Consider the following 12,759-nt stretch of genomic DNA (forward strand, 5'->3'; position numbering starts at 1 on the left):
TCTGGTTATGGTGATTTTCTCCTCTCAGGAAGCTGAGTTGTTTCAAATTACTTGATATTCTGTAGTACATAAAAACCACATCAGGATGATGCCACAAGAAGCACAGTGGTTTAATTTACTTTTAGTATTCAATAAAACTACACCAGTGCATATTTGTTTAATTATGACTTGAAAAATAAAACCTATAGGCCAACCAAAAAGATAACTAACCAGTGCTATTTCACTGAGTCATCTACTTAATCATCAGTGGAATATTATAGATGAAGTCTTGGGATGGCAGGGAACCCATGTTTTGATGGTGTGGAAGATAAGAGAACTAAAATGTGGATGGGTAGGCTTCAGAGCAAGAGCACACATGTGTGTGGGGGGGGAACGTGCTCATGTCAGTTTGTGTGGACGCGTGTGTGTATTTTTTAAGTCGGAGAGTGGCAGCAGGTGGGAACTGATGGCCAAACTGCTGGAAATTTTGAGTTGGGAAAGGATAGATAGACAACATGTATGATCGCCTGCATTCAGCCTTCCAGTCTTGCCCAGCCTTCAGCTCCACTTGACCTCCACCTTTGAGGATCCACCATTAGGATGAACTCTTCAGTAGTGACCTCTCTTCTACCCTTAACTGGGACTCATTATACTTCTCTTTATTTGCTGGAATGAGCTACCTCAAAAGGTATATAAGCTGTGAAAGGCAAAACTCATGCTTAGTTAAGCATCTGGAGATAGTTTAGCAGCTGCCTTTTCTAAAGTTTCATTAAATGCCTAATGAAAGCTCGACTTTGCTGCTTAGATCTTAGGATGGAATATAACCTAAATTCTTCTGCACAAGTCTTTTGGCTGAGTCTCCTAAGTCATTATGTAAGAGCATTCAGGATCGCGTATATGCATACCACGCGTGTGTAGATCCATTACTATTAGACACCTAGATTCCTTTTGTCCTTTCTTTTTTAGTGCGAAAATTTTGTGGTTGAACTAAATGGAACTTTTAGACCCCAGCTTTTCAAAAGGATGTGCATCTGTACTTGATTGGATTTCTTCTTTAGGTTCTAATGAGCACTGTCCGTGATGGGTTAGTAAAGAGGTTGCATGTGTGTTACAGATGAGGGCACACATATGCAACCTCTTTATAAAGAAAGACTAGATTTAGACAGATTCAAGGATGGTTAAAGCAGCACAGACACACAACCTGGGAGTCAAAGGAAATCCCGGTTTTTCTTAACAGTCAGGTTGCTAAGATGAAGCAGCACCCCAAAAGATGCATTTGAAGTAATGAATTGCGCCACATTCCACCTGGACATGGGCAGTGTAAAACAGCAGCTAAAATCAAAACCACTTGAATTCTGGCTCAGCTTTCCCCAGACAAGTACTTAAAATAGCTTAAATAACAGGATGCAAGGGGAGGGAAAACATTTCCTTTTAAGGATATGCATTCTTGGTGTGATTCAAACTTCTGCAGGAACATGGCTGTATAATAAGTTTATTTACTTTGAGGTTACTTGGGGGAGGATGTTGAGAGAGTTAACTGGCATTTAAAATAATACTTGGTACAAGAGCATAAATGGGGTTTCTTTTAAGACAGAATGCAGATGTGAAGCTACATGTGTCATCAGAGAGAGAGAGACACACACACAGAGACAGAGCGACAGACAGAGAGAATCTGTTGTTACAAACGGTCGGTTCCTTTCTGATGAATCCAGAAGCCAATACGAAAGACAGGCTTCTCTGGTGCAGCACTGGGAGCCTGTTAGTGATTTTTTTTTTTTAAGTGTAGTGATTTCTCTTTAAAAATAACACTTGGTCAATTGACTGAAATTTTGGCTGTTTACTTTCTGCGGGAACTTTGTTCAGTGGAGAGGTGTGCAGTTTCTTTTTCCCTGCCGTTCGTTAATGTCGACTCCTACCCACCATATTTTCTGAACCCAAAAGTTGAGACCTGCTTGCTCAGAAAGATTAAGGACGCTCTAGATAATACAGGCTCTGTGATGGTATCTACCTTATCAGGCAGTTGAAAACAGGATGCTGAAACAGGCGTCTTAGAAATGGCAAAACCCGTTCGACCCCATGCCAATGTGTAGTTAAAGAAGATGTGGCAAATGAGCCAGAAGGACGTTCCAGAATATTGGCAGCTTTTATGAGAAAATAGAGGGCTGCCACTATGCCGGAAGGTTGTGATGTTAGTTTCCAGTTGTTAAAACTGTTTTCAATCTAGGTCTATGTTCTTTGGGTCAGTTTGTTATTAGATTCTCATGTTTGTGTCAAAACTCAGAATAGAAAAAGATCACCAAACAGTTTTGGGCTCCTGGTTAATAATGTCGCCAATAGGGGCGCCTGGGCGGCTCAGTGGTTGAGCATCTGCCTTCGGCTCAGGTCGTGATCCCGGGGTCCTGGGATCAAGTCCCGCATTGGGCTCCTCACAGGGAGCCTGCTTCTTTCTCCCTCTGCCTGTGTCTCTGCCTCTCTCTCTCTCTCTCTCTCTGCCTCTCATGAATAAATAAATGAAATCTTTAAAAAACAATAATTCACCAATAAGATGGAAGCTTTCTAAAATGCCATTGTGCTATCTCATTTTCTGGCTTTCCAAAGCACAGCATAATAGATCTCTGATAATAGTTTAAGGGTGTGTGTGTGTGTGTGTGTGTGTGTGTTCGCGCGCACATGCACACGCGTGTGTGTTTTGGCGGGGGATAGGAAATAAAATTAGCATAAAACTCTTTAAAAATAATTGCACCCTATTTTGTCTTTCAAGTACTTTTCCAGCTGGGAGATTTTGTAAAATTAATTGCAAGCTGCCTTTTTAGGCTCCCTCTGCCTTTTTATTGAAATTGAAATTGTCTTCAAAAAGATATGATTTAGGAGTTCTAAGAAAGGCTTGCTATAATTTACTAGTACTTAACACTAAAATGTCTTTGATGACAGGAGGTAGTACGAGCTAGATCTGCCGATAAAATATGGGAGAATTGCAGAGTAGGTAAAACTTCTAAAATATGTAAAACTAGATGTATATGATCGATGATTCTTTTCCCAGCTTGGGAAAGATAGAGGATAGCTAGATATTCCAAGTGTCTCCTATTTTCACAAAGATTTTAAAGCCACAGTTTCCGGCAGCTCCAGTGGCTCAGAAGTTTGGTGCCACCTTCAGTCCAGGGCCTGATTCTGGAGACCTTGGATGAGTCCCACTTCGGGCTCCCTGCATGGAGCCTGCTTCTCCCTCTGCCTGTGTCTCTGCTTCCCTCTCTCTGTGTCTCTCATGAATAAATAAATTAAATCTTTATAAAAAATAAAAATAAAGCCACAGTTTCAAGTAAGAACCAGAGAAAGTCGCTCTGATTAATTTCTCTCTCTTTGGTATCTAACTCTGCCTGCCACAGAGTAGGTACCCTGCTTGGTCTGGAGGCTCACTTATGCCAAACAACTGCACACGGTATTTCTTAATACAGTCAGAGGAGGTCTCTACATTTAGAACAGGAGAAGTCCTGACAACCAGCACGGGTTGTCTACTTGGGTACTCCTTGGTGGGTGTGTTCACTTAGAAAACCAAATTACAGATCTGAAGGCTGCCGGGTGGGGACAGGATTAGAACAAAGGGAATGAGATTGAATGTTATTTAAGGGATATTTCTGTCATTATGGTTTCCTGGTGAATTGCCATTCAGTCTTTTAGTGCTATTTCTGTGTTTTTTTTCTTATTGTTTGTTTAATTCTGTTTCTAAAATGCTCATTAGATTAGAGCATTCTTTTCCTGGTTAATAGTTGAGAAGCAGAGTTTTTTTCCCAAAAAATTTTTTCCCGTTGCTTGTTATATGCAAGGTACTGTGCAATGGATTGAGATAGAGATAAAAAGATTTAGAAGAGTCTCTGTTAAGAAATTTGCAACCTAATAAAGTAGATTGCTGTATTATTGACAAAGTCTTACTCCAGCAAGCCCCTTTAAAATGTTCCTGTCACTAACAGCATCTGTTTATTACTACTCTTACTTCAGAATGGAGTTTCCACATGTGGTTATTTTACATTACTTATATTTTAGGGTGGGTACTTCCTGGCATCTTTTAATCACATCAGTGAACTGTCTCCTAATTAATGCCCAACAGAGGTTATTTCAGAAAGGGCTCAAGCAAATGCTGATTCTCACCCCCCCCCCCCTTGTACACCTCCGTTCCACCCTCAGGCTAAGAAACTGCCAAATGGACTAGACTCTGGGTGGGAGGGGAACCTTGGTCAGTTTCATGCAGTTTTGAATTCACAGTTCTCCAATATTTATTTTAAAACATCTCTGCCTTCTGCTTCTGTTATATCACTGAAAATATAAAAGGAAAAATTAACCACCTGTTATATGCTCAGTCAAAACTGGAGCCAATCAGGGATGCCTGGGTGGCTCAGTGGTTGAGCATCTGCCTTCGGCTCAGGTCGTGATCTCGGGGTCTTGAGATCAAGCCCTGCATCGGGCTCCTGGCAGGGAGCCTGCTTCTCCCTCTGTCTGTGTCTCTGCCTCTCTCTGTCTCTCATGAATAAATAAGATCTTTAAAAAAAAAAAAAAAAAAACTGGAGCCAATCACAGATTAAATTATCCTCAGAGGGATCCCTGGGTGGTGCAGCAGATTGGCGCCTGTCTTTGGCCCAGGGCACAATCCTGGAGACCCGGGATCAAATCCCATGTCGGGCTCCCTGCATGGAGCCTGCTTCTCCCTCTGCCTATGTCTCTGCCTCTCTCTCTCTGTGTGACTATCCTATAATAAATAAATAAATAAATAAATAATCCTCAGATATGTCATTTCAGGTATAAAATAAAATACATTTTTAAAATTTTTTAAAGATCAATTTATTTATGTTAGGGAGAGAGAGTGCCTGAGTGGGAGAGGAAGAGGAAGAGGGAGAGAATCCTCAAGTAGACTACCCACTGAGCACAGAGCCTGACAGGGCTCAATCTCAGGACCCTGAGATCATGACCCAAGCCAAAGTCAAAATATCTTAAAAATATCTTTAGATCAGAAATTGCCAAATGGACAAAGTTTTGACAGTGGCAAGGAATAAGCTAGCTTTTCCTAAAAGTTAGAAAAACGAAGGACTGTTGTATTGAGATGATGTGATATAATAGTGATCAGAATTTTAGTACTGTATATGTTTTTTTAATATGTATTATGATTTTACCTCATATTTTTGGAAAGAATGTGTGTGCGTGTATATGTGTGGTTTGTGAAGTCTTGGCTACTCAAATTTAGAATCAGAGTGTGTTAGAGTCAAAAAAGGGAACTTGGAGGCCATTTGATCCAAATGACTCCTTTTACAGATGGGAAAATGAAGGCCTAGAGAGGTGACTTATGCAAATCCTATGTCCCATTACTCACACTTGAATCCCTTCAACTATGCTGTGTATCTTTCACTATGTCACACTTACACCCTAGTACCGAGGTCTATTTTAACTTTTTAATTTATATTATTTTATTGGGGGGGAGGTGGGTGAGGAAGAGAGTCTTAAACAGGCTCCACACCCAGCATGGAGCCCAACACGGGGCTCCATCTCATGATCCCAAGATCATGACCTGAGCCGAAACCAAGAGTCAGTCAGTCACTCAATCAACTGAGCCGCCCAGGCACCCCTCTAATTTTAAATTTTTAAAGAAAATGGAAGTGGGATGCCTGAGTGGCTCAGCGGTTGAGCATCTGCCTTTGGCTCAGGGTGTGATCCCGGAGTCCCAGGATCGAGTCCCACATCAGGCTTCCTGCATGGAGCCTGCTTCTCCCTCTGCCTGTGTCTCTGCCTCTCTCGCGCGCGCTCTCCCTCTCTCTCTCTCTCATGAATAAATAAATTAAATCGTTTAAAAAAAGTAAAATGGAAAAAAAAAAAGTAAAATGGGAGAAACAAATTGGTTTATGTATGGGGAAAAAAAGTGTATTTAAACTCAAGAATTTCATTCATCAAAAGTTGCTAAAATCCTGCCACAGTACCATGTGGATTACTTTGTTCTTTATAGCAACTGCAGATGTTGTCGCTAGATTGATTTCTACATATAAACACTTTACTAGTAAAGTGTTTGATATATGGCCTTTTATTAATTCAAACAAAGAAAGTAAAGATGTGCCCTAGGGAGATTAAGTGCTTTGTCGAAGGAAATATTCGTGATTTTCAGAAGTTTGAGGTAGTTTGAGGATGATGTTTTAGAAGTACAGATACTCTGATAGATTTAAACGTGCCAGTTAGGTTTCAGAGTATTTGTTTGACTCTAGAAGTGTACTTCATTAAAATTAAACCTAGAATTTCATCAGCCCTCAAAGTATTGGGGAAATGGTTTCACATAGGATATTTAATATTAGAATAGTGGACAGAGCCATCCAGGTGGCTCAGCGGTTTAGCGCCGCTTTCAGCCCAGGGTGTGATCCCGGGGTTCGGGGATCGAGTCCCACTTTGGGCTCCCTGCATGGAGCCTGCTTCTCCCTCTGCCTGTGTCTCTGCCTCTCTCTCTTTCTGTGTGTGTCTCATGAATGAATGAATAAAATCTAAAAAAAAATGGTTGACAAAAATTGACTACTATGAATGACCCTTAGATCACACTGAGAGTAAGGTCCAAAGTACTTTCCATGGCCTGAGTGTACATGATCAGCTCCCCTGACCTCATCCCTCACCTTCTCCATTGTTCACACCACTCACCTAATACTGGATCTTTGCTCTTTTCAAAACATACCAGACACTCTTCCATATCACAGACTTTGCATTTGCTCTTTCCTCTACTTGAAATCTCTTCTCCCAGATAACTACTACATGATTTGCTCCCTTACCTCCAATAAGTCTTCATTCAAATACAACTTCGTCAAAGCAACCGTCCTTGACCACTGACATTTTGAGCTGCATAATTCTGTATTGTGGGAGGAGGTCATATGTGTTATAGGGTATTTGGCAGCTCTGCACACGGGATGCCAGGAGCATCCTCTCTCACATCAGCCCTCACCCTAGCCTGCAGTTGTGGCAACCAAAAATGTCTCCAGACATTTCTGAACGTTCCCTAGGGGAGGCGGGCAAAACATTCCCCAGTATGATTCCTTTCCCTGCCTTTCAACACAGCACTTAATGTTATATTGCATTATATATATATTTTATAGTCCTGTCTCACCGTATATGGGTTGTTTTTTTTTTTAAGATTTTATTTATTTATTCATGAGAGACACAGAGAGAGGCAGAGACATAGTCAGAGGGAGAAGCAGGCTCCATGCAGGGAGCCTGATGCAGGACTGGATCAGGGGACTCCAGGATCACGCCCTGGGCTGAACGCAGACGCTAAACTGCTGAGCCACCCAGGCGTCCCTGTCTCACTGTATATGTTATTTGCTTAGTAGTTGTTATTAGAATGTGAGCTCTGGGACACCAGGACTTTTCTTTCTTTCTTTTTTTTTAAAGATTTATTTATTCATTCAGAGAGAGCAAGAGAGAGGCAGAGACACAGGCAGGGGGAGAAGCAGGCTCCATGCAGGAAGCCCAATGTGGGACTCGATCCCGGGTCTCCAGGATCACACCCCGGGCTGCAGGAGGCGCTAAACTGCTGTGCCACTGGGGCTGCCCACCAGGACTTTTCTTTTGTTGGTGGCAACATCCCCAATTCCCAGAACAGTACCCAGTACAGTTTTAAAGGAACATATCAAATAGATTGATTTCACAGTACATTTTCTTGAGTAGTGCTGTGGTCCTCTCGAGTCATTTCTCTATTGAGATTGCATCCTTTTGGGGATCCCTGGGTGGCTCAGCAGTTTAGCGCCTGCCTTCGGCCCAGGGCCTGATCCTGGAGACCCGGGATCTAGTCCCACATCGGGCTCCCTGCATGGAGCCTGCTTCTCCCTCTGCCTGTGTCTCTCTTCTCTCTCTCTGTGTCTCTCTTGAATTTAAAAAAAAAAAAAAAAAAAAACTTAAAAAAAAAAAAAGATTGCATCCTTTTATCATAAGAATTCAATTTATGTGGGAAATTCAGTGGGGGCCTAAGGAGTAAAAAGCATTGTTGAACAGTAGGTATTTGAAATTGCTGGTGAAAGTCCAATTTTCTTTATTTAAAAAAATATGCCCAAGTAACTACATCCCTCAGGACATTAACTCTCTTTTCCGGTAAATTAACTTTTGGTTACCAATTGTTTTTTTCCTGTTTTTAACAGTTTCAGACTAAGCATCATCAACACTTAAGATATATGCTCCATTAGAACCGTCCTAGCACAAAAATAAAAAGGTTATTTATAGAGTCATAATAAACATTTGTATTACTCAGGGCTGCATTTACTTTTATGAACTCTGTATTTGTCTTAGATTAATGTTTATTTACATTAGCTCTTTTAAAAATGGCACTGAAGATGGTAGCTTAATCTCAGGTGTGCTTTGTAATATAATCAGCATCAATTCATAAAATATTCTACTAGACTAATGGAAGGATGAGGGACATAAAACTCCTAAATAGATACAATACAAATTGTTTTATACTATGGCAGTGTTTTATTGGTATATAGTCTATTAAACATTTTTTAAAAGACCTGTCAGCTTCGCGATTTAAAAATAATTTATTAGACAACTCTACTTTGTTAGTATTAGGAATGCTATTTTAAGGGAAGCTACTTATACACTGTTTAAAATACAGGAAACATGATGTAAAAGCATGCTCTTTAAGTTAAAATTTGTGTTTCCCTTTTAAACAACCTTAGATCCCAGATAGTAAGAAGAACAAATGGTGGGGCGCCAAGGTGGCTCAGTGGTTGCCTTCGGCTCAGGTCGCGACCCCAGGGTCCTGGGATTGAATCCCAGGTGGGGCTCCCCGCGGAGAGCCTGCTTCCCCCTCTGCCGCTCCCTCTGCCTCTCTCCATGTCTTTCATGAATAAACTAAAATCTTAATTTGAAAAAAAAAAAGAAGAGCAAATGCTGTATTCAGGTGGGCTTTAGGAATGGAGTCTCAAATGAAGAAAAATGCTCCCATTGTAAAAATACTCTAAGGGGTTAACTGATTTCACCTAAACTTTTTCCTTTTTTGCCTGTTCTCCTTTTGTACAAAGATCTCAACAGCAATGGATTCATCTGTGACTATGAACTTCATGAGCTTTTCAAGGAAGCCAATATGCCATTACCAGGATATAAAGTGAGAGAAATCATTCAAAAACTCATGCTGGATGGTGACAGGAATAAAGATGGGAAGATAAGTTTCGATGAATTTGTCTATGTAAGTATGTGAAACTCCACCGTTATTAGGAGTCAGGGTGGTTCCTTTGTCTAGTAGGATCTTACAGTAACAAGTCCTATTAAGTTCCTAAGTGTATCATATTAATACTGTTACAACTAATAAAATTTCTCTCATCCCACCGAATGCAGTTAGTTCTTTTAGCCATTAGAGTATCTTGGCAAACGGACTGAGGAAGAGAACACTGCCCCAGTCAAAGCTAGAATACACTAGAACCCACTACCTGTGTTGAAAGGTGAACCATTTCCCCCAGGGCTGGGGCATTTTTTTCAAGGTGCTAAGTTCCATGCTTGAGGTGCTCTTTCCCTCTCCCTTGGTGAATAGGGTGCTCCCAGATTTTAGTGTTGCACCCTTACTCACAGCTTTGGAAGCTTCCCCAGTTGAACTTTCTGATTAAAAAGATGTTACGACTCTCACGGTCGTATTATTTAACTCGACCATTTCCCCTAGAATGATAATTTTGATAATTAAAAGGTAGAAACACATCTTTGTAGTCCATTCGAAGAGGCATTTAAAATTTTCATCTTCCTCCCTAGTATCATCAAACACTCCTCGAGGCCCAGGGCTGACTTCATTCTACCACTTGCAGGCACCGGGTTCATAGCACACTCGGTGCCTGCAAAGCAGAGGCCTAGCGCTCCTTACCAAAGCCTGATTCTTTCCCCTCTACCGAGCTGGGGTGACCTGCCCCATTTTCAGCCCATAGTTGCTGATGGAGTATTTGAGATGTATGTTAAGGAGTAGCCGTTGCCTCTTCCCTCGGTTGACAACACCCTTACGATTGTAGTGGTTTTATCTATTAATTGAAGACTGAGTTTGACTAGATCTGATTAAGCATTCCTTTTACTCTATTACAAACAGGTAATTAGTAGCTTGTCTTTATCACAAACTTCCTAGCACTCTTACCCGCCTTTTCCATGGTAACTGAAGCTCTCCCTATAGCCAGGGAAATTCTGGTATGTTCTCTCCCATTACAGTTAACTCCTTTAGAACACTGTTAAGAATTACAGAAACAAATGGACTAAATAATGATGTCTAGTAAGCTGAGAGCATTTGGTGGCGTTGGCGGGAGAGGGGACAGGAGCGGGGAGGGCTACTGTTTTAAAAATGTAGACGTGTCATAATTGTAATGGTGTCGTTCCTGCTGGCTTCTTTTGAAATACTGATTTCCTCCCCACTGTTTTTGTCTTCAGTTATTGGCAAAGCCTTTTGTTTTGAATTCTGTGTTCAATAGTAAGTTGCAATTGACTTGCAGTATGAGCACTTGCATGTCCTCTGATGTATGATGTGTTCCCCTTGTAAGTGCATGTTGAATTGTGAATTTAAAGCAGCTTAGAGAAGGAGTTTAACTATGATTGGTTATTTTTGATATAATTTACTGCCCAGAATTTTAATCTACTAGAAAGAATGGGCCTAAATCATTATGATTTTGCAGTGTTGCCAGTATTATTAAGGACAAAATTATGAGAGTGTCTTTGAGAAAAATGATCTTGGGAAATATTTCATTTTGTAGATCTTGAGATGTCGCAGAATCTTCAGAATCCTTTGAGGCTTTTAAGTGAGAAGGCTTGATTACCTTAGTATATTCTTAAAAAGTAAATGACATGCCTCATAGTTTTGGCATCACTAGGAATCTTTAAAAAATATTAAGGAAGATGTTTTAGGTTAAAATGTACATTTTAAAATTGAAAGGAATCGATATGTTTGTACTCTTTCATTTTTCCAGTCGAAAATAAAATCCTGGATTCCTGAAAAAAGGAAGTAGCCTCCCTGCCATTACACAGGGGACTAGTGGCTTTTTCCAGTTAGCTACCTTCTATTCAAGAAATGTTATATATGAAGGACAGGGATGCCTGTGTGGCCCAGTGGTTGAGCATCTGCCTTCAGCTCAGGTCGTGATCCTGGGGACCCGGGATGGAATACCACATGGGGTCCCGACAGGGAGCCTGCTTCACCCTCTGCCTGTGTCTCTGCCTCTCTCTGTGTCTCTCATGAATAAATAAATAAAATTTAAGGTAAAAAAGAGATATGAAGGACAGTAAAATAACCTGTCTGAGGTTTCAGAATGATACCACCATGACCAAATAGAAAGATGGGTGTCTGACCAAATGTCTGTCCACTTCTGTCTGCTTTGTCACCAGTGAGACATCTTAAAAATGGTCAAAATATGAGTAGGTCTGAGTTATCTGTGAAAAAGGAAGGGAGTTAGTCCTACCAGGTATTAACAGGAAGTAGAAATAAACCTGCTCTTGCATCTTGGGTTTTTTTTTTTTTTTAATTTAAATTGCTTCATAAGAGGTGTTAATTGCAAAGCAGCCTACAGACAAAATCAGTTTATGTTAATTATTGAGAAAAATATGTATAGGGCAAAAAGGAGTCCCTAAATTAAATGTAAACTTCAAACGTTAAAGTTAAATGTAACACCCTGATTTTGTTTCTTCTGAGTATTTCAAAATGAAATGACTGGACTTTTTTTCCTACAATGTAATAGTGGGGTGTTTTCCTGCATCTTTAAAAAGACTGGTATGGCACTTTCATTCAGCAGAGATATCTGCATTAAAGTCTTAACTTTCACAGTGAGAAATATGCTCTTGCAGGATGGTTCTAAGTTGTTGACCTGTTTGAGGACTTTTGCTAGTAGCACCGATGTCATCAGATTAAATAACTTCACATAAGTAAAGTGCTTAGAACAGTGCCAGGCATATAGCAAATACTATGTGGATGTTGTTGAGGGTAGTAATTTGTTTGTTTTTTAAGTAGTATTCTCTTCCTATTATTAATAAGCTCAGGCCTACAACAGATTTAAAAAAAAAAAAAGGAAAAATTCGAAAAGTACTACTTTGGAAACACTTTGGAAAGCAAGCCTCAAACCCTGGAAGCCAGTCAATATTTTGCAATTTCTGAAATCTTTCCTTCCCCTTAAGTCATTATGCCTCCGGATTGCTTTCATCTGGCCACTAGTCCTGTACTGAGCTGGAAAGTTGATAAAGCTTTAAAAAAGAAAAAGAAACATGTATATGTATATGTGTATGTATTCCATAAGAGACCGGAAAAGATGTAGATAGAGAGCCAGAGTGAGCAGTGTATGCCAGGAATTTGTTCGCGCATGACAAAGCCAGCCCTTCCTCATCGAGGGAAAACAGCATGAAACAGTGAGCTCATTAGTATCACAACGGGCAGCTCTGAAAAGATTCATTGAGAAGACTTCAGCACGGCGGTTGGCCTTGTGTTATCTCTGATTTCAGAGATGCTTGTTAAGCCAGGGCTTCTACTCAAATAGCTTTATCATCCACTGTTGCAATTTCTTCTCCAAAGTAGAAAATAAAATGCAAATTTTCCTTCAGTGAATCTGTTGAAGATACATAAATCTTCAGTTATTCCTTTTTTTTTTTTTTTTAATCTAAGGAACAGAGGAAAATACCATGAACCTGAAAACTTGAGCTGGAATAATTTATTTAAAAATATTTAGAGGGGAGCCTGGGTGGCTCGGTTAAGCTGACTGCCTTCTGCTCAGGTCATGATCCCTGCATCCTGGGATCCAGCCCACACAGGCCCCCTGCTCAGTGGGGAAT

The 12,759-nt window shown here is 40.5% G+C and overlaps 1 protein-coding gene across 3 annotated transcripts in view; it reads left to right on the forward strand.

Annotated features, from left to right (window-relative positions):
• PLS3 (plastin 3) overlaps positions 1-12,759 on the forward strand; it is an 88,939-nt gene that overhangs the window by 51,930 nt on the left and 24,250 nt on the right. For all 3 annotated transcript variants that reach the window (XM_041741220.1, XM_041741218.1, XM_041741219.1), the window contains exon 4: positions 9,006-9,169. In XM_041741220.1, coding sequence (XP_041597154.1) covers positions 9,006-9,169 — 164 coding nt within the window. The remainder of the gene's footprint in view (positions 1-9,005; positions 9,170-12,759) is intronic.

Source organism: Vulpes lagopus, chromosome X (assembly GCF_018345385.1).
Source record: "Vulpes lagopus strain Blue_001 chromosome X, ASM1834538v1, whole genome shotgun sequence".
NCBI classification, from domain to species: Eukaryota; Metazoa; Chordata; class Mammalia; order Carnivora; family Canidae; genus Vulpes; species Vulpes lagopus.